This window comes from Ischnura elegans, chromosome X, assembly GCF_921293095.1.
Source record: "Ischnura elegans chromosome X, ioIscEleg1.1, whole genome shotgun sequence".
NCBI classification, from domain to species: domain Eukaryota; kingdom Metazoa; phylum Arthropoda; class Insecta; order Odonata; family Coenagrionidae; genus Ischnura; species Ischnura elegans.
In genome coordinates this window covers 62,993,952-63,017,462 of record NC_060259.1, presented here as the reverse complement: position 1 = coordinate 63,017,462, position 23,511 = coordinate 62,993,952, and the positions used below count along the sequence as shown (strand labels likewise).

Genomic DNA, 23,511 nt, shown 5'->3' with positions numbered 1-23,511 from the left:
AAACACAATACATAACTCTTCAATAATTTTTTCACCAGGCTTTGCATACTCCACCCAAAGTAGTCCAGTGAACAAAAAATTAAGAGGTAATCTATTTTAGACCATGAGCTAAGATTTCCCTCTTCGGGGGCATAACTATAAATGTTATCACACTACCCTAAAATATCAAATTAAACACTTCAGACAAGATATTATAGACTACGTAAATGCCTTATCTTCAACACACTCATAAAGCATGGGATTTGTTTCCTCATCCACAAAAGGTACGTAGATAACTAAGGCAAGTAGTAAACTGAAAGGATCAGAGAAGATAAAAGTAATAACTACCTAGAGTGGCTACAGTGTTTCCTCTATACTGGACTTGAGATCCATTCCTGCCATGCTAAGCTCAGTACAGTACAAAGCATAAATGAATCTAAACTTGCATTTACTTCAACAACATGCCAATCTGTAACAGGTCTGGTCTACGAATAAACAGTGATGTATTTTCAGCAATTTTTCTGAATAGATAATGCATTCGTTCATGCATCTACCTTACATATACTTAAACTGCTCTTAATGCAAACTAAAGGATAGAATGGAAAGGTATCTTATACATGGCTAGATGAATTCAGGATAAAAAAGTTAATCTCAAATTAAAGCATGATTTTCATTATCATAAGTGATGCTAGAGAAATGTATGTGTGCACTCGAAAACTTAAGAAAAAGGTGAACTTTAGTACTCACTCTTTGGGATGCAGATGCTGTGCTTGAGGTGTCATCTAAAAAAAAGTCAAAACATGCATTTAAAATAAAATACCAATGCACAGAATTTAATATTTCCTATATAAAATTGGCTAGGGCATATTAGTTATAGCATAAATGTAAGTTTTACAATCCAACAAACCAGAGGTGAATGGAAAGGAAGATTAACCACAAAAGTCATTGGCCAGGAAAACTGTAGATTCACAATTTTACCTAATTACTTCTTTCCAGGGCTGTGCAAGCAGAGACTAGAAGCAGAGACAGTAGAGCTGGATCGAGTGAGAATTTGTAAATAATCTATCTGAGAGAATTGGAATTCACCGCTTAAAAATCAGTGAATTTAGGAACTGAAATGCAGCTTTGGCAGTGAAACACAGCATATTTTATCATCCCCTTGAATACATGAAGTATTTTTTTAGGCAAGGTTTAGTTGAACACTGGATGAAAACTCTACTAAAACATTTGTATCCATGTTACACCCATATGCATAAATACAACTAAATGAGCCTGCTCTGTAACATACGAAGATGTCAAAATGTACACCGAAAGAGGGGAAAGTAGAGGAGGAAAGTTAAAGACATGTATTCTGAAGAGTGGCATCTCTAGCATGCCTACCGAATGCTCATTCATATGTGCGCTGAATCAAAATTGGCGAGAAGTAGATCGGAATTTCAACCGCGAGTGATTTTGTCAAGCTAAAATCTCAGAAAGTCAAGACTTGCACAGCCTTACTTCTCTCTAATGGCCAATAATTACATAAGTTAACATGCAAACAATACATCAACTTCATCATAAAATAATTCATGACCATGTGCATAGGTAACAAGATACTAACTCATAAGATGAAAATAAATACACCATTCATTACAAGACATACCATAAAAATTCTTGCGTCTACACCACTGAAAATTTTACTTTCTCATTGCAGATGGAGGGATTAATAGGGGCAACATAAATAGAAAACACATCTTTCCAACATTTTATTTCGGTCTCTATTAAAAAAAATACGATTATAATTGCTGGAATGTATGGTAAAGTTTAATACTTTATTTACTGCTAATAAAACTGAAAAAATCCTACTTCTATCATGCAATTACTTTTTCTTAATCTTAAATTGAGGTTCAATAAAAAGGACACACAGTGAGAAATTAGAAATTAAAAATTTTCACTTAAACCACACAATAATCTAAATTCTCAGCTTAAAAGGATATCACTTTGAATTATCCAGCTTACCGAGTGGAGGACCAATGGACAGTGTCACTGAGTAGCCAGAATCCTTGATGAGATTGACAATGTCCCCATGGTGTAGATTCATGATATCTATATGGTTAACAGCAAGTATCCTATCACCCACATGAAGCTGGCCACATCTCTCTGCTGGACTTCCTTCTATAATCCTCCCTATACCATGACATAGAGAGAGAAATGACAAATCAGAACCTTTGATAGTGCTCTGGAGAACACCTTGAGTGTCCCTAGCGAGTTGAACTGTAAGGCCTAGTGGAATAATAGAGTAATCTATAAGTCTAAAGTATTGTAATTAACCCAGAAACGAATGAGACATTTGCTAATCAAGGCCATGGAAAACTAAAGTCAACATCACAAAATTTAATATGTATTAAGATAAAAAAATAGGAAACCATCCCATTCTGATAATAATTATTGAAAAATTTGATGGTTTCGGGCTTAACTTTGTGAAAATCCATTGTAAACAATAAAAAAGGTATGGTAATTTTTACACAATTTATTTAATACGACCGGTTTCATCGCAGAGGCGACATCTTCAAGTACAGAAATCACCATTTTTGCTGTTACCAACCGCCAACAAAACTTATTTACTGTTTCAACTGACCCAATAAACAACAAAATAATGATTTCTGTACCTAAAGATGTTGCCTCTGCGATGAAACCAATCGTCTTAAATAAATTGTGTGAAAAATTACCATACCTTTTTAATTGTTTGAAATTACTGAATTTGAATCAATGTCAATGTGATTTACTGAAGTCACTTTTCAGAAACTTTAAGAATTTTGATGAAAATTGAATATGTACTTCCATTACTAGAATTATGCTGACGAACTGGTCTTCTTTGTATTAACATGAATGCCACTCTAAATTTTTGAACCCATTAGCTACACTCATTCGATTTTATTTTTAAGCAGCTTTGCACGTTAGATTAAATGAAAATCAACATTACAGAACTTTCTTGTCATATTAACAAATGTATTCTAACTTGATTTTTAATTCAAGTAGTCTTATAATGAAGTCACATAGCATTTACTCAAATTTGGTAGAGGTAAGTAATTGAGACAAAACAAGAGAATTAGTAAAACAATGCATATAATAGTATAGCTTGCACATCAGCGAGTCCACTTTTGCTCATCTCAACCAACATACAAGTTTAAGAGAAAATTTAAGCATACATTTGACCTGATGCTCTTATTAATAACATATATCAGGCAAAATGATGACATTCCTCCATCCAAGAAATAAATATTACATAAGTAAATTACTTACCAAAGGAAAACCAATCGACTAAAATTAAGGCAAAAAACATGTTACACATCATTCACATTCGCAAGCAGTATAATATTCTACTTTCAACATAACTGAAAACTAGTATCTACACCTGATCTATTCATTTTCAAAAAATATTAAACACCCAAAAATGTTGAGAATTACATTCATGAACTATAAGAATATTCTGTCTGCCTTAAATTCAGAGTTACCCATCAATACCTATCAATGCTAGAAGTATGACCTTCATTATGATCTTATGTATACAGTGAATTTAAAAGAAAATGGCATTCAGTGATGGTGTGCTAAATTATATGAGATAAATTCTAGAAGATAAGGAATTCAGTTGCCACCATTTCAATGATTGACTCCACTACTAATCATTGGAGTCACACTGCGGAAAAAAGTTGAAACATTAGCAACTGAAGCCCAGATTCAGTAAAAGATATTCCTATGCTCAATTATTACAGCTAAATAAAACAGAGATGATAACCTATATCTTAATCCCAAATTTAATAATAGGGCGAAGTTTGATGAAGCATGGAAGGTCTCTTAAATTAAAGGACGCTACTGTGACTTAGCAAGTCTTAATGAATTGAGCAACTCATTCACTGAAACCCAATGTATTTACTCAAAACTTATTTTCCCCAGGCTACTAAGATGAGTAACCAAAGACTATTCTGCTGTAAATGGTTGAGAAGAAGGCTCTCAAGGAAGGATAAATCCCGGTGCATACAAAACTCACCAATTGTTGAACCGGCTTTGTTGACAGACGAAATTATCACAAATCCAAAACCTTCATTTTCTTGCCTTGTAACTGAAACATCATATGGATATCCAATATCTTGCCTTGGATAGCTTGGCCCCTCTGTAAATGAATAAATATGCAATGACGATTTTATTTCACTGGATATTACAAAGAAGACCATTAATAATGAAGCTAAAGGAGCTGACTATCTACTTCTTTATAACTGGACTTCATTATATAGTGGCCAGTAATTCTGAGCCTCATTTTGAGTCACAATGAAGTTAAATTTTGATCATTAAAAAATAATAATCACCAGGAAGGAAGGAAAATAGCACTAAAAGAAGAAAATTTAATTATAATCAATGGAGAAAAGTTTCCAGAGGCCTTGAATAGGTGGCACTCTGAAGTAAACACTGACACATGGTATGCACACAGTCCTATATACCCCACAAAAGATTAAAGCTGGGGCTTCTTGACCTCCAACATTTAAGACTTCGCAAATTCCTTCTTCATGTAAGCCACTTCACACAACTTAACTGTTCCAATTCCACAGTGGCCTGAGCCACTCAAGTACCTGCATACACCTCGAATGACATGAACAACACCTTTCCACCAACAGCAGCTGCTAAGGGATTTTATGGGCTTTGTAAGATGCAATTCTCACTGCTCCTCAGCGCACAAATCTGAATGTAGATCAATCTCAACAGCTGACAGGTCAGGGATTTTCTAATTTCCTTTGGCTTTACTCATCTTAACTGATTTGCACCGAATGCCAAACATGAGCGGCAAGGATTTTCTTTACAAAAGAATGAAAGCCACACATGTGTGGCGCCAATTTTCCGATACAAATGAATGAAAGCCATGCATATGTGGCATGGGGTGGAGGGAAGTGACTGCAGAGGACAATATACCATATTTAAGTATACCGGGACTAGCCACGGTGATAACTTTACGGGAGTCACCCGCAATGCACAATTGTGCGAAAATTCCACAGTGAAAAAATCATTCGAATGATTTTTTCACTGTGGAATTTTCGCACAATTGTGCATTGCGGGTGACTCCCGTAAAGTTATCACCGTGGCTAGTCCCGGTATACTTAAATTCGTCAAGAGAGAACACCTCTATGTGTTCAAAGTTCGGGCTTTACTCCCCGGCTGTGGCGCCATGCGCACGATTTGGACTGCTCGTCACATAATATGCTCGGCAGTCCATACCACCATGTCCGGTATAGTCCACAAATTTCCACAGGGAAGAATGACGCCTCAGTAACTTAACTGGCTAAAGCACTCGGCCGGAAATCGAGGGATCCGGGTTCGAATCCCGGTCAAGGCGAATGATTTTTTCACTGTGGAATTTTCGCAAAATACCATATGTCTCCGAATATAGTCCCCTCCCCTAATTTTGAGGCTTCAGTTTCAGGAAAAGTAAAAAAATGCGTTTGAATATAGTCCCCCCCTTTACCTTTGCCACAGGCATTTTTGGAAAAAAAGGGGGGACTATATTCAGACATATACTGTAGTTCTAGATAAGTTGTTGTCCCTTGAGCCCTATAAGTATAAGGCCTCCTATACTTTATATATATGTATAAGGCCTAACTTTGAGGCCTAACCGCAAGCCCAGGCCCTTCCTCAGCCGCTAGGATCGACCCTTTCCTATCTCGTTCATGTGGTCACACATTGCTATTTGCAGTGTTGTTTCAAAAAAAATTTGTTGCTTATCTTATAAATCTAAAGTTAGAAATGAATTCTTCTTTTTTTGCTAATCACGTGGAAATTTCAAAAAATTTTCAAAGCACTCGTAATGTGGAAGTGGGCTCTCAAAAAGGCTCCGGTGCAAAAGGGTTAAGCTATGCAGATTTTCTTTCCTAAGTCAGAGAGCTTGCAAGAATAATAGAGAAGGAAAATGCCCCAGCAGTGGTGCAGAAAAGGAACCCAAGGTAGAAGGCTGAGAATTATTTACAGAATGGAAAACAGGCGATATGAATAGAATGGAGAGGATTCTTGACCAAAGTGAATCATTCCTTCAGGAATTTAAGATGCAAAGACATTGACCTTGTTGCAGGAGATTCTGAGATTCGATCAGGAAGAAAGTTTTAGATGAGCACGTATGCAAGTCATTTCCATTCACAGAAAGATATCTCAAAGTTTTGATACACAGATGATAATGCCATGACAGGGTTCCCACTCTACCTATATAATGAAATTCGCTGTTTTTTTCTAGGTTTTCATGTATTTTTTTCCAAGTTTTCACATTTTTTCTACAGGTTTTCACGGTTTCAATGTCGTCAAATTCATGGTCCGTATATAAGTCAGCAATAGGACGATCACCGGCCGTATATTAACTAAAAATTAACGCACGCGACAGATGCCGTGAATGTAAACGCAGCAATGAAAAGTGATATCTGTTATGACGTCAACTATTGTTTGGAAAATTCAGGGCCAACTAAAGGCCCAACCCAACCGCACTATTGCCCGGACGCCGAATACCATGGCCTCCTTTAGTATGCAAATGTCCTTAGGACCTTCTTCCGTCTGAACTCCGTAAGTCCTTTTTTAATTACTCGCCGAGAGATTGTCTTTTGCGCACGTTGTTATTACTGCACAGTAACTAAATTTCCCTTACCCAATCTTTCTGAGATTGCGGAAAATATTTATTAAAATCGTTTATAGAATGTAATAAATCAAAATATCCAATTTCATATAATTATAATGCACTTGGTTTGAAACATATAAAGACAAAATAAATACCTACTGAAACACGTTATTTTCACTTTCACTTTATTATTCACATAAATTCAAACGAGGTGAGCATAGTCCAGTGAGATCTATTGCCATAAATTGAAAGCCTATTTGCCGTAGAAATCTTTCCGTAAGTAAAATTCCAATGGCAAACTCATATTTCAAAGCATATGGCATGTGCCCTAATTTTGTGTGGGAACCGAACTTTGAGTTACAAATCAGATAATTTTCGTAAATGGTTCATTCTGGGTCCATTAGAAATGCAAGTTATTTCATTCGTCCTTTTTCGAATACAAGTTCATCCCAAGCTTTCACTGAAATTGAAACGCTTAGACAAAATAACAGACTTCATACATTAAAATGGAAAATATCGGTCAATCTGTCGTCATATAGTACGGACCAATTACTACACTTCGAATATTCGTGTGTAGAGAAATGAGTAGACCAAGAGTCTGCGCGTGCCTGACCTTGAAACATGATTAATATATCGAATTTGATCAGTCAATCGTAGTATTATTATCAAGATTGAGATATTCTTAAGGTTTCATGGCGAAATTCACAGCTTTTCCCAGGTTTTTTCACGGTAGACGAAATTCACAGCTTATTCATGGTTTTAAGGTTTTCACGGTTGAGTGCGAACCCTACATGAAGATTACCACACAAGATGAGGATTAAAACAAATAAGGTTACCTTTAGCAGTTAACTTCATTGTCAGCGGGACTATATCATCTGATAAATAGTTAGAAACTGGATTTTTAACTTATGAGGATTTTTTGACATAAAACTGCTTGAACTTTGTCAAAAATGGGACTTCATTACGTATGGGTTCAATATGAGTGAGCTCAATGTATGATCTACCGACATCCTCATATTCCTTATATAAGTTGTTGATTATTCAAAACCACAAAACCGTAACATTCAACATGAAAGCAACGGAAACACTGCAATCACGTTTGGTGTGTTGCCGACCCACATGGTAATAATTTGTTCATATTTATAAGGAGGAAGTTCAAATATAAATTACCCATTATTTACATATTTCTGGACAATGTGTACACGTTTCTTACGAAATGAGGTGGGGTTCTTTCTCTTTCTTACTATAAATTTTTGCTAAAATGGCCGAAAATTGCTCAACTTAAACCCCTTGATAAAAGCTCAGGAGAATCAAAATATTTCTTAAATAAATTGAGGTATTATACTGAGCTATAAAGACAGCTAATTGAAACCCTGGCTCATAGGTATCCGGAAAAAGTTTTTTACCATTTCCATAGTCACCACCTCTTTCATATCTTACCATTGCTAGGAATAACTCTCCTTCTGATACCCAAAGTCACTTGTCCATTGGATGCAGCATGACCCATTAGCTGCACAACATGATGGTGTGAGGTGGTAAGTACAGATTGGCCATCAACACTAACAATTTCATCTCCAGTGCAAAGTCGACCATCCACATCAGCTGCACCTCCAGGAACTATATGCCCAATAGACACCTACAGAGGAAAGAATAATGTTTAGCAGAACAAAGATTTTGCACAGAAAAAGTAAATTGATTAGTAACATCCCAACAGGTAACCACTAATTTGTGTAAGTAATAATTCATACGAGAGCATTTTATACTGCATAGTGAGAAGCTAAAATAAGAGCAGTGACACAATTTCTGATAGATGCTAAAATAAAATGTATCATGACGAAGAAAAACAATTAACTGGGAACTTCATGAGCTCAAAGCAATTTCATAGAACTGAAGTCCACACATTCGTTGAAATGCGTACAATAAAACAGTGGTCTACACATTCACTGATCATATCAAAAAGGGTATAACAATGTTTTTAGAGCTTTCAAAATTCATACATAAAAATAGGACTGACGGCAGCAGTTGAATGACAGATAAATTATACACAACACTGAATTCCCATGAGAAAACAGAAAATTCACTTCAAAATGATATTTTTAGTACCTGTTGTAAGACACATTGACTAGATGGCATTGGTAGATCGATTATTTCATGAGAACCTCTGGTAAATCTCCAAACCTAATAGCACTACATCTGACCCTTAAACTGCTGTAGTTTAACGCAATCACCTAATTAGGAATCCAATCACTGTATATCAGCAATAATAATTAGCACTTACTTTGTAATAATGCAAGATAGACTTATCCTCAGTGAACACTAAACGAAGGCATGCTTATTTATTTTTTAATTTTAAAAATAAAAAAGGAAAATACTTTATATGGTCATGAAAACAGCATCCTAAAATATTTCAAATAAAATAAGTCCACACAAGCAAAAATTTTACATCACCCTCAACAGCCCACGGCAGTTACACTATGATCGTTGAAAAGAAACTTTAGATTCTTTTTAACCAAAACAAGAGAGATCAGGCAGCCTCAGTATACATTAAATGTTGCAAGTGTTAATATTCTATCTGATCTGCCCCACATGAACCTAGCATACAGCAGAGTTCACCCTGTCCTTTACCCAACCAAAACTCTCCTCTATCAGTGTTAGCCAGGTGCTTGGCCTTCCATTTATTCTGCTTCCCCGTGAACTCGGATCAGCAAAAGAACAACAACATTGTGGTGCATTCATGGTATACGAGGAGCTTCAATGTAGTGGCTTGTAAAATAAACATATACACCATGTGTGCACCAGTTTTTAGAGTCATTCTTTTGAATGTCACCAATAACATGGGTGACTCCGATTACTTTTTTCAGGCCTTAATAAGGGGGGAAAGTCGTTGCCTGACAAACAAGAGGTTGGGAGTTTGAGTCACTATCCAGGGCATGATTGTTTGTGCAAGTATAATTGCTAAATTGCCAAAAAATCCCAATTTGAAAGGCATATACGTGCTGTTTTATGTGGTATGGGAATAAATAAATAAAACTTAATTGTGATATACTATGAAGAGATATGCCTCGTAACATCAAACCTAAACTATGACTAGGATTACTTGGCCTCATTATTTTCCATGTAAATCAAAGGCCTTTTGATAGCATGTTGCCAATCACTCATTATAAGGTAATCCTTTTGACACTCCCTTCTCACTAAAAACAGGCTTCTACTGTACTTTGGAGAATAATTCATAACAGAAAACACTTTCTATCCAGGTCAAACATTAAACTCATCTTTGATGCAACTCCAAATAATAAAAAAATATTCCACAAAGAGTACAGGGAGCTGATATTCTGGGCTAACTTCATGCCACAAGGGGATAACGCTAGAAATGTCATAATTGCATGTATAGTAGTGACCATTATGTCACTTAATGAGGAAAAAACTCCAAATAATATGATTAAATATGCCGTATACATTCATTTATTGACATAATGGCCATGGTTATTGAAATGAGATCAGCTGTATTAAGCAAAGATATGAGTTAAAAAGCTAAGCCCACATTTGCATAGACAGAGTTGAGAATTAAAATTAATTTTGTTATGGATGAAATAGCTTGTGCTTGGTTGCTTTCAAGGTTAGTTGAATGTAAATCCCCAAAGAGCCATGGCCTGTTAATATGAACTGATAGCACCCTTGACAGCAGCATAAAATTATTTATGTGCCACTCGTGCTTTTTTTTTTTAATATTGTTTACTTTCTTCTCACCAGATACCAGAAAGGTCACCACATGCGTTTAATTGGAAAGGAGACCCCATGGAGAAACTCGTGAAACAACAGCCTCAATGCACAGCTGCCTTCGCTTCCTCACCATAGGTCCTACCTGTGAACCCTCTTCAGTCCCGCCCACTATTCGGAAGCCAAAGCCAGTCTCTTGACGCACCAGGGTCACGACAGTCTCATACCACTCTGAGGGCATTATATGGTTGCCAGTCGATGCACCAGTATCTGGAGAGGAGACAACAGCTGCCCCACCCATACCAATAACTGGCCCACTGTCCGGCCACCTGGGATCCCTTGAATACCTACATTGATAAAGGAATATAGTGTAAGATCAAATCACAAGAACAATATTAACACTAAATTGGTGGATCGTGATGCAATTGAAATAGTTTCACTCCATTATATTCATCTAATAAACAGCCTGAGATTCAAAGAGTAGGTTGAATCTTATCAAGGTCATGGATCAAAATTTAATTAAATCCAGGCTTTAGACATTGGACACATCACAAATTTCTCCTCTTTTTATTCATTTATTATACCATGAGCAACTAAATCATCCTAGAGGAAGTAAAAAGCAAAGCTCAATAATGAAAATTATATTTATCACAAAAATGAAGTTTTTTTCCAACTAGAAGGAATGATATCATGAGATAAAAGTAATTATGAAAAGTCAAACATAATACATAATATGTAGCAACCTCACCAGTGGCTTAACTAGGAATATGCTTTGGAGGAGGGATTAGATTACCTGGGGTGGCAACACCCCCAGGCAACAGGGTGTCCGGGAAAATTTTAGAAAAACGACTACGTTGGAAATGTGTTTTACATCATTTTGACACTAAAAATTTAACTTTAAGCAGACACGGTTATTATCTGTCAAAGCTAGACAATAGTTTTAAATATTTTTTTATTTCTCTGAGGCTTTGGGGGGGGGGTATCTATCCCCTCATCCACCCCACATAGTTAAGCCACTGATCCTCACATTACACAAAAGAACATAGAGATTCGGCTGGCCATTTTAACGTTAGGTGAAATCATGAAATTCCAAAAAGAAAATTTTCAAATTTAAATAGTTATCGTCCAACAAAATCCATACCTAAGCAATGCATTTCATTAATGTAACAATGACAACATTTAAAAAAACAATAAATCATAGAATAAAGAGTTTTCAAGTAAAATTTGGGCAAATACCAAACACTCATAAAATTATCTATCTTTGTTAAGTACACAAAATATAAAGAAATATAGGGATACTATGTATTTTACTTACACAAAAATACTATACATGGAAGTATATATTGCACAGTTGAATGCAAAAGTAAAGCGACAAATTGAGCTTTCTATGCAGTTTTGAAAATGTTACATGTTTATGTTTTTACTATCATCTCACGGTGAGAGAAATTCAAACAGCATCTTCTACATTGTTACAATCACTTTTCATCATTTTTACATTCCTTTATGTGACATCAAGGGAATACACAGTTAAGTTTAAAAGTTGACCAGGATGATCTGCTCATTGAAGAATGAAACTAAAATTAAATTCTCGTATTTCAATTTTAACTCAAAAATGAGCTGCCCACTAAATGTGAACTTATAGCTTTAGATGAAGCAGCAATTGCAATTTTGCATAAGATGTAAGAGCAGTTCAAATTTCCTCCCCTGTGAGATTATAAAAAATAAATAAATTTCATTTCCGAACAGAAGCTTAGCATAACTTATGGATACAACTGCACAAATACTGAATGTTGAAATGGCAAAATCACAGGTAGTAAAGTAATTTTGTTGCATATGGTGAGATCATTTCACCAAAGCATTACATAATATTAAGGAAAGGTTTCTTTAAAGTTTCTAAATATTTTTGACACAAATTTCACTAAAAACCTGAATTACCACATTCACTTAGTCCCTTTTCAATGATGAAAAACTTTCTAAACAAATATTTTGATAAAAAATTGCCTAAAAACAAACAGATATTTCCTTAAAACAAAAGAGATCACATTTGTGCTATAGTAGTAAAACTATCTAAGATTATGTCACTAACTGCCAAATACTGTCGTTATAACAATTTAAAAAAACAAATTTTCCTGGATGCTAGAGAAAACACTACTTTCACAACCATTTTTTAAATGTCATGCAATTACATTTCCCAAAAGAAAATACATGAGAGGGCACTTAAAAAAAGAAATACATATTAACAAAAAATTTTGACTCTGGTTTTATCCGGTGAAATTTTTCTATCATGATGATGGAGGAAAGCAATTCTGAAGTAATTATCCGCACTTTAATGATACATGCACAGATAAGTACCTTGAATTGGTGGTTTCTTGTCAAAACCTGGGACAGTACATGTTCCATGTAAGTTGGACAATTACTAAAGAAGTGTTTTTGTTTTAGCATCACAATATTAATAATTAATGGTAGCACAATGCCTTTCATAGAATGGATGTTTTAAGAGAGACATTCACGTTCACAGAAAATAATTTATCAACAATTTTGGAATGATATTAATACATAACAGTAACAGCTAAAACTTACCTAATAACAGCACTAGGGTAAGGTTGTTCATGTTCAAAACTGGTACTTTCTTTTCTTCTGCTTAAGCTGTCTGATGTGTAGTATCCACTACTAGATGGGGGAATAGAACCACCCAGTAGGTTAGGGGACATGGGATTACAGCCACTGCCTTGTGCAGCAAAGCCATAGTCTTTATGAGGAGGATAACCTCCACCACCTTGAACTTCACCATAACCATAACCGTAACTTTGATCATATGATCCACCATAGCCATTAAAGAAAGAGGAGGAAATGTACTGGCCATAGTATTCCGTTGAGGGAGAACGATTATCAGATCGATTTATGTCTGTAACACCATGGTCATACACACTAGGAGATTGAGGCACATTACCAGAAAAATGTTCACCACTTTTAAAATCATAATGGCCCTGAGGTTTATTCCAACCATCACTTTGCACTGGGTCCATTTCACCACTGTTCATCCTACCATCCAAATCATTACCAGGACTATGACTGCGGATGTACTCTCCTTTAGGGTTATCCTGTAAGTTCACAGACATCATTCGGTCACCTATGTGCGAGAGGGGACTACGAGAAGGATCATGTCCACCCATTGGGTAATTCACATTTGGATATGGCAAACTACTTTTGTAAGGATCATATGGTGACATAGGGGAGCCAGGATTTTGGGACATAGCCATTTTGTTGCCAGTACCCTCCCCCCTTAGACCTGATTTACCCTTACCATACTGCGATGGCCCTAATCCTGAGATTTCCGAAGTGCCAAACTCACCAACAACACTAGTTCCACTACCATTCCCACCAGTATTTCCTATAACCAAATTATCACTCGCACCTACACTACTGCCCCCACCACCTTCAGAGGGGGTCCATGGTCTCTGGGAGGAAGTTGGTGTTTTGGGACGACCCCTTGTGTCCACTAGAGGAGTTTTTGGCCTGTTAGGTATCACTTCCTTTTGTTGAGTACTATACAAGTCTGCAGTGGGAGTTTTACTCCTGTATAACCCTGCAATTGGTTCTTTGTACACATTTTTCCTAGGACTTGATGGGTCTTCCTTTTTCTTTGCTTTACCTTTACTTGGTGAACCTATACCACCTCGCTGAACCATTACAGTAGCCTCTTGATTTCTAGGACAATCTTTTAACACTTGGACAACTTCACTGTGACACATATTCCTCACGTTAATATTATTTATATCCACAAGAATATCACCTTCCATGAGGTTTTTGCACCTTTGCCTGTCGAGAATTTTTTTCACTTTTTGACCATAAGCACTATCTGCAATAGTGAAGCCAAAACCCATAGCACCTTTAACAATTGATATCGTCAGAAATTCAGGTCTCCCTGAACTAGATTCAGCAAAATCTCCCAACGAAAGAGCATTTGCTGGAGAGTCACTGAGCATAGCATCAGTGCTGTTAGGTCTTTGAATGCCCTTCATTTTTTCTGAGTTGCACAGGTCAGGCATTGACTTCACTGAGTTGTTAACCATATCATCGGAGCCATTATGGACATTACCAGCTTCAGATGATGCATCCAAGAAGTTGTAATTTTCACCTTTCATATTCCCATCTCGATCCACATATACATTTGTGTCTGATGACATTGCATCTGAAAAAAAAGTGATATCATCATTGAATAAAAAAAATCGGGACTCATGAAAATTGGTTCTAGTTGGATTAAGAATTCTTACCGGGTGCGTTAACAGCCACTGTAGTGACAACTTCGGTGTTAGGATCATTTGGGTCAAAAGGGAGAGGATAGCCTCTACAAACTTCCAAAGAGACTGTTTCATTAGGCCCAATGGACTGGAACATGCTAACCATATCATGATGAGTAAAACCCAAAACACAAGTATCATTCACATACACAAGTACATCACCTGAAAAAGGAAAATATGACACCAATAGAGAACCCCAACCAAAAATGTCATCACTCAGAATGAAGATTTAGAAATATCACTGTTTGTATAAGACAGCACTTATATAATTATTAGTAGACCAATTTCATACATGTGAGTTAAAAACACACGCATACCAGTTTGAAGTTTCCCATCAAGCCAGGCTGGACCATTAGGAACCTTGGATTTTATTTGTAGAAATTCTTCCTCTGTATCATCCCCACCAACAATTGTAAATCCAAGACCTCTCGAGGATTTCACTAGAGTCGTCTGTATTCTTTCCCCTCTTAACTCATTTGGATTACGTGTAAAGAATGGGCGTTCATAATCTGATAAAGAAAATTAAATCAACTGTCAGTCACTAGCCTCATTACTACTATGACACTCAAAAATTACTTTAGTGGGAAGAAATTGATTGAAAGCACTTTCACCATTACATTTTTTCTCAGTACAAAACAGCCTTGTCATGCATTACTGAAATTCAATCTTCCCCTTCAAAGGCACTCAAGGTTGGGACAGAGTACAGCGAAAATGACATTTAATTATGGTAAGAAAATAAATGCAATTTTCTACAGGTTGATATGTAAAGCAGCAACTATACTCTTCGAAGTTAATGTATTAGTAAATCCCCAATGCACATGTCGCAAACACATCCAAGCAGGCACCTATATAACCTAATTATGACTTCACTTGTTAGTAGAACTCTAGGTTAGAATGCTAAAAAATATACATGAAATATGATTTTTTATACCTTTTGCCTTGTGTTTTTGTGCCTTAAAGTTTTTGTTTTCAACTCCAATAACCTGACCTTCACTATTCATTCTATAATAGAAGGGATTGGTGGCAGATTTGGATTTGGGAGAATAGGTAACTTGGTCAGGATAATTCTGAGCAGAAGAAAGAAGGATATCAGAGCCACATGGCCAGAGAGGGATTCTGGAAGAGTATCGTTTCAAGCGATTCCTCATAGCAGAACCTCCAACCAAAGGAAAACCATTCTCTGCTCCCAAGTAATTAGAGGAAAACAGGGCAGCATCAGCCTCAGACAGAGGATCTGAGGTGGGAAACTTAGAAAATGAGCCATTTGGATCCCAATCCCTTCCAGGAGAAGCAAAGGTGCCGTCCTGGTCAGGAGAACTGGCCAGAAAAAGGTACGGCCAGTTTGGGGACACCTGAGGTGGGAAGGATGGAAGGGCAAATTTGGGAACTATAGTCTGGTTTAGAGAAGGGCTCTTAGTCTCTGAGAATTGCTTAGGTGGAAGGGTAGGAATTGCGGAGTGCCGTGGTTGGGAACTTGCATGGATGATGGATGTGCCCGCTTGTGCTGAAATCCCGCTTTCTCGTGGCTTTACATAGGTGTGCTGTGCTTGAATATTCAGCATTACATCTTTCCCTTCGGTAGCCAAGCAAGGTATACAGGTCAGGTACAAGTTCAGCCCTAAAGACCAGAGACACGCCTGTCACCACAGAATCCAACACATCAAATCACATAACAGAATTTACGAAGACGAGTAAAAACATACTCTAAGTAGCCTGATGACAAACCAATGTCTTTCTCAACATCATTTTTACTGAACTCATTCTCTTCAAGCTTTGTAAAAAAAATATAGCTCCTTGAGTCCCAAATCCTAGCATTGGGGGCATAGAGTTGATGATAATGAAAGGGATGGTTGACTTAGAAAAGAATAGGCTAAGTCACAGTAAAAAATGCTTTCAATCCATTCATTTCCAACAATAATAATAATCCAACAGTAAAAATATAAAGCTACATATTTAAAAAGATTATAATTTTATAATTCCAAGTAATATAATCTAAATTCATCAACAATTGAAATGCAGTAATTTACCCAATTGCTGCAATTTCTTTTTGGATAAAGAATGTGATTTACAAGGTCCAATATACAGTTTCCTAAATATGAGTTCAAAACCTGTAAAAAATTTATGAGCCAGCAAACAATCTTCTGCCTAACTTTTCTCACATACTAGCATGATACACTTGTTCCTTAAAACGAGATGTCACATAGCAGACTTAAATAAATATCAAGACCAATTTTTTATTTTAATTCTTCAAATTTGAAGTCATTCAATGGAATTCTACATGGTACTCATAGTACAAATCAAAGATACTAAATAGAAATATTTACATGATGTACAGAAAAAATATTAAAAAGCATGTAATATTGCTTAAGGATCATAGTATCTTTCATAAATCAAGGAACAATAAAATAATTAAAAACAAATATGGGTGATTAAGGTAAATTGAGAGAATTAAAAGTGTACTCAAAGGACAAATGTGCATCCCAACACCTACTCTACACAATCCACAAAAAAATCACATTAGAAATTTCCATCCTTAAGAGAAAAGCTTTCACACAAATTAGATTATTAATGCATTATTAGGATGATTAAGGATTTAATAGCTAAAATAAATCAAGCACAGCATATGTAACTTATATTTTCTGCCATATTTGAGGAAATAAAATAGACTGTCATACTGTCCTTCCAAAAGTGGAGATACACAAGTTTGAAGAGTTCTACCTCTGAACTACTTCATTGGTGGTTATGGAATAACCTAGAAACGAAATTAATTTCTATGCTTCCTCAATATTATGAGAAACTCAGCCCTAAATGGAGTGTTTAGTTATCTGGCTTTGTATGTGCGGAATATTCGTAGGATTATTCATGGTGAAATAAAAACACAGTACTATTCCACAAATTTATATTTTTGGAGTCTACTAGTTTCGACGTTTACACCGTCATTATCAAGACTAACTGAGAATAGCATACAACATCCAGCCTTATTTATCCAACAATAGTGTGAGGGAAGGAGGAGGGAGGGGGAACTAAATGAGGAGGAGCATTGAGCATTGTTGGTTGGGCATTGTTGGTTGGATTGGAGGTTCAAAACAAAAAGTATAAAAGCTTGGGGAGGTGGGGTGGGGGCAGGCAGATAAAAGTCAGGTGGTAACGAGGTTAATGAGAAGGGGAGGAGGAAGGATTGTCAAGGAAGAAGTCAGATTTTAAAACAGTAGATAAAAAGTTAGAACATTTGAACAGTCATATCATTAAAAATTTCGATGTTACGTGCAAGAGTGCATTTGATGATTTCTAAAATATCCAGTTTTACACTTTTGTCATGTACATGTAAAATTTTAATATTAAAATCACTGTTGTGGCCGGATTCGGACAGGTGTTTAGAAAAATGGGAAATGGAGTCTTTCAAACGAGCACTTCTTTTGTGTTCATCAACACGAGTTTTAAACTTGCGGCCCGTTTGACCAACGTACACACCGTTGCACTCGTCGCATGTCAGGGCATAGACACCACTTTTGTCTTCAAAATGACGTGTGACGTGATAATGATGGTGTAAACGTCGAAACTAGTAGACTCCAAAAATATAAATTTGTGGAATAGTACTGTGTTTTTATTTCACCATGAATATTTCATCGTTCCACCAAGTAACGCCCAAATCTGTTGATTATATTCGTAGGATTATTCTCTTTCATAGAATAATCTTCCATTTCTGTAGGAACAGGTAAGCTGGTTTCACTAGTGGTAGCTTGTGACGCCTCTCTGATGGTAGCGAAATTCAGAGTTTTCTTTAGCGACAGATTTTAGCACTCACACAATCATTGAAAAGTTTTGCTTAGAGTATGCATGTCTAAGAGTCTATTCTTCCATTGCATGGACATTCATATGTAATGCACGGAGAAGTTTAAAAAATGGCACTAAAAGTGGAGGAATCATATTCAGAGAATTTAAACCAGTGCCTTTTTCATACAAAGCCAGATAAAAACTGTCATTGAAAGGATGAGTAGCTGATTATATTGAGGAAACATAAATAAATTTCCTCTCATTTGCAGTTAATTTCATAACATCGGATAGAATAGTTACTCAAACATAACGCTTCTAACTTGGGTATCCAGACTTTATGCATGGACAGTATAATCAAGCATGAAAAATTTAGAATTCAAGGATTCAAACTCAAATCAGCACAGAGCAAAAGAGTACTATTATATCCCAAAATGACAACTTTAAATGGGAATTTTAACTGGATGGCAACATTTTGCTGTAGTTCAGGGCAAATATCCAACTAAATGGATACTAAATCTAACTCCTCTAAAGGCTTATGAATCTATTTTCAGCAAGAAAAACTTGTTCAAATTATCAAATACAGGAATCCATAATACTCATTTTCACAGCTGCACTGCACACAAGAATATTTTGTGCAGGCTAAATTACCCTCACACAAATACAACCAAACAATAAAATGTCGTAAAATGCTAACGAACTATCCTAAATACCAAAGCATTACAATCATAACGTGACAGCTAAATGAGATTAAGTCAACACTAAAATCCTCACAATCATCAAAAATCATTAAACCTCTCAGCCCCAAAATCTCTTACGTTTAAGTTAGAAAATTTTTCTACATATTCCCTTCAAGAGAGATTCAAAACGAAAGACATCAAAATTTATTTAACTATTCATGCAAAAAATTAACTGAAGATGAAGTAACCAATTTTGCTCTGAGCCTACTATTCATAACAGCAAAATGACTAGTCTCATTAATAGGAGGAGATAAATAAGGATTACACTAAAATATTATAGAGGGCATATAATTGAACATATCCTCAAACCAATGAGTAAATGGCACTGGTTAGTCTATTTACATTTCACTTCCCCAAAAAAGCATGATAATACATTTAAAAATGATAATCAAGACCACATTAAAGACCAATCACATTAAAAAGTGCTTTAAGTTAGACATTAATTACATAAATCATTAATGCATAAAACAAAATGTGCCATCATAAAGATAGACAGAAAACTTTTTTCCACAATTCCACAACAAAAAGCAACATTAACTGGTAAAATTAAGAGTTTCAACCTAAAGAGGTACTTAAGATCATCTTATGTGGTGAGGGACTCAAAGAGCTAGTTCAACTGAAGATTTACGCCAATAAACACACTCACTATTTGAACGCTTTCCAGTCCCTGAGTGATTGCTGCCACTGGACCTCCCTCCAGATGAATTAAGGGGTTTCCTGTATTGGGGATAGGGGCCAGCTTCTGCTTCAGGCATGGAAGCTAAAATAAGGCAAATAAAGTGTTTCATGCAACACAAAAACCAAGAGAGGCAAAGTAAAATAAATACATTGCCAAGAATGCTACCAAAAATAAGATTGATAAACTCAGTCAGAATATAGCATAAAAAGTCAACTAAATGCATTTTCAAAATTGAGATAAAGATTGCAAAATTGCGCAAAAAAAACTTTGGAAATGGAAACTACAAGCAGAATAAAATTAAGCGAAATTTATTTTCAATGAAGATTACAAGTTTTATCAAAAAAGAAACTGCATTACTTTATGTTCCAAAATGAGACCATGGCTTCCTGTGTTATGACATATTGATAATTCTTTTAAAATTAAGGATGCAGGAAAATAAGTAGTAATTTCTCCATACCTTAGTCGCCAGCAGGGAAATTACTCAATGTTATCTAGACAACTTTTAGTGCAGTTATGATTAGTTATGTGAAAGTAGAATTTTATGGTAGCAGCAAATGGAGGCAAGCTTCACCAGGTGCAACAACACACCTTCCATACTGAAGGCATCCACGGAGCAAATTGGTCACTGGTAATTGAAAGTTCCAGCCAGTATGAAGAAAAAAATTAGGCCTAAATATTAGGTAAGCATCCTTGACTGGGTAAATTTTGAGAGATTCATGACATAATTTTGAGCATTTGACAAACATTTTAACAGCTTGGACTGGTTGTTAGTTTCAATGGAGCAGAGGTCTGGGTTTGCATTCCTCTCCCAGCCTCGCTCCCAAAGAACACTTTAACATTTACTCACCGCTATTCTCCACTCAATTCTTCCAATACTATAAAAATTGACTTCAGTCTGACCTAGTTTGCAATTGTGAAATTTCATAACAATGAAGCTTTCCTATAATTTTACCAGTAAATTTCGAAGGACCCCATAAAATTGTTCTTCTAAGCAAAATTTCATTATAACAGAGTTCATTCCTCATATTGTAGCTCTACGGTAAGCAATTAACAGTAGGTACACCTCACCAGAAGATGTAAACCATCGAAACTAGGTGGTAAAAAACCTTATTAGCGCGTGTAAGAGCCGCACATGTGTAATAGACGCACCCCTATGTTGAACATCGAAGCTAAAGAAAAAAAATTTAGCCGCATTTTTTTTATCCTATCGCACGATGTTGCAGACGTATGCCTGGACTTGTGACAGTTATCAAAATTTTCTCTTTCAATACTAAAAATTTAAGCAGCATTTTTCCGGCTAAATTTACACAATATGTATGGCACTCAGAGATATGTAGGTATACACTTGACCTTATGATGCTTACTAGGGATGGTCGGATCAGATACCTCAGGAGTGTACCCCGCGAGCCCGTCCTAAGGGTTTCGTTCCACCTGATAATGCCCCTCACCTTAAACTCCCGATCCAAATTCATCGAAGAAATTGAATCTGAATCCGAAATTTTAAATGAATGCTTTCTTGAATGCCCCATAAGAGAGAGTAGAAAGAGTTCCGATCCTTGAGATCTCTTAGCATATGCCATGGCTCCACGATGCTCGTCTTACTCACGAACAATTTTGTTTAAAAGCTCTCGTAGGAGTATTGCAATAGAATTGCAGCCGTAGAAAATTTTAAGGCAAACACGACAGGCACGTAGCAAGAACCTTCCCAAGAGATAGAACAACAATCAGGGGAATCTCAGCCCCGTAGGATAATAACAACGTCATAGATTTCACAGAACCACACTCGGCCCTCCATCAGCCAATGCCTCTGCCATTTTTTTTCCTTTCTGAGACCCCACAGACCATAAATCACTTGCCTCAAAGGAAAATATCAAGTTACACGGGAACAATGGAAATGTGTTTCTTCCCTACCCCATATCACCAACTGACCTTTTTCGGTCTACCAGGATCAATTCTCCCAGTTTCTAGAGGCGAAATGCTAGGTGAGTCACCTACTGAGCTTGAAGATATCTCGATAGCTTTCATCAATTGTATGATTGTATAACACACACGAGGTTCAAAAAAGAATGAGACCTAGCGCTCATATACGACAGCATTTAGCAGATGCATATCTGACGACATTTAAGTTTTTTAAGCTCTAATGTATTGATCGAAAGATTTATAGTCGCAACAAGGCTACTAATATTCAACATAGTCCAAACAGGACCATTTCGGAAGAAACAAGCTTAGCATGAGTGCATTCAAACAAGACGAGACAGACTGGAAACTTCAGGCAACGCAAACTGCGTATATCACATTGCTGCACCTTTGGACCTTCACTTTGAAGGCAGTGACATCATATAAAAGATCGGACGTGTTCTTCCCTTGCTCCTAGCCTAGTTGCTTGAAAGACAGAAGGAGCACGCTCCTTTCCCTCGACCTCTCCTTCACCGCTCTTCACTTATCGGCATTTCCGATTTCTTCCATCCACCATTTAGTCTAACAATGTACACACTTGTTCGAATTTCTTAAACCACAGGTTTTGACACCAATATAATTTACAGTTGCAATTATCCTCCTAACAGTGTCTGAAGATGATTTTTGAAAAATCAGGTCCTTAGCATAATGGAAATTACTCGGCAAGACAGATGTCTACTATTAACCAGGTATTGTCCTTCAAAACTACATGTTTCTCTACGTTTGATATGCGATTACTATTTGCAGTATAAATGCCATGGGATGCCCACTCGTGGCAGTAAATTTAGCGTGCCCTCCTGAGCAAAAAAAAACCCCGCGCGATCTTTTCCATGTTCTCCTCTGAGGTGCCGACGTGACGGCATGATACTTACAAGTAAGAAAAGCAAACAGGACCATTTTATAAATACGTCACTAATGGAGAAACTCCCCTGCCTGCCACTTGTTTTTGACCTAGGGTTTCAGATGACTGACTCATACTGAAAACCAAGGCCACTCAGTTCCCCTTGGACTTGCAACCAGTGAAGGTGAGGGGGGAAGATAAGATGTTTGTATAAGAGATGCACCCCCATTTTCGGCTGCAATTTCTGGGAAAAAAGGTGTGCCTCTTAAACAAGCTTATACGGAAATTCAGTGGAAAAACAAAAGTTTAAGTCCTTTTTTCAAAAGAAATTCACATGCCTGTGGCCAAGTCTGGGGTGAGCTCTACCTAACCTATTCAAACCAAGCTTCCTGCACTGAAGTGTTAGTAATGAAAGTAGGTGAGTCATTGAGCAATCTCCCGTTGGGCTTTGTAGGAGCAATCCATTTTTTAAGTATACAATGATTTCCATTCTATAATATCCAGCATCATTTCAGATGTCTGACTTTGAGGCTTAGCATAAAAATTTGGCTGATAAGAAAAGTATTAAAAGAAATTATAAGCATTAATTAAAGGTTGAAGAAAAATCATAGCAAATCAGAAGAGAAAAAATAGAGTAACAAGATATGAAAGGAATACAATCATATACGAAAATGTTTTACTGTATTTATTACTGAATCCTTTTTTTTTTCAAAATTAACCAGCTCCAATTCACAGCGCTTCATTAGTAACCAGAAGGATCAAATAAGAAAATGACATTTTCCATGTTGGAATCATCATTATAATTTGGACTATCTTCCATTTTCACATTCAACCCTACCTAGGACCTGAACCAAAAGTGTTGTCAGCAGCAAATCATATACATTGCAGTTTGAAAAGGAAGACCA

At 36.4% G+C, this 23,511-nt stretch overlaps 1 protein-coding gene across 8 annotated transcripts in view; it reads right to left on the bottom strand.

The window, feature by feature from the left end:
- LOC124171931 (membrane-associated guanylate kinase, WW and PDZ domain-containing protein 2-like) overlaps positions 1 to 23,511 on the bottom strand; it is an 85,939-nt gene that overhangs the window by 26,916 nt on the left and 35,512 nt on the right. For 4 of the 8 annotated variants that reach the window (XR_006868017.1, XR_006868016.1, XM_046551364.1 and 1 more), the window contains exons 6-15: positions 19,777 to 19,890; positions 15,551 to 16,237; positions 14,937 to 15,128; positions 14,593 to 14,781; positions 12,899 to 14,510; positions 10,452 to 10,665; positions 8,042 to 8,237; positions 4,007 to 4,129; positions 1,978 to 2,145; positions 727 to 761 (exon numbers count right to left, since the gene is read on the bottom strand). Coding sequence is in view for 6 of the 8 variants with exons in the window: in XM_046551364.1 (XP_046407320.1) it covers positions 727 to 761; positions 1,978 to 2,145; positions 4,007 to 4,129; positions 8,042 to 8,237; positions 10,452 to 10,665; positions 12,899 to 14,510; positions 14,593 to 14,781; positions 14,937 to 15,128; positions 15,551 to 16,237; positions 19,777 to 19,890 (3,530 nt within the window). In the remaining 2 variants the exon portion in view is untranslated. The remainder of the gene's footprint in view (positions 1 to 726; positions 762 to 1,977; positions 2,146 to 4,006; positions 4,130 to 8,041; positions 8,238 to 10,451; positions 10,666 to 12,898; positions 14,511 to 14,592; positions 14,782 to 14,936; positions 15,129 to 15,550; positions 16,238 to 19,776; positions 19,891 to 23,511) is intronic. The other 4 variants (XM_046551362.1, XM_046551365.1, XM_046551366.1 and 1 more) reach the window with 4 other exon arrangements.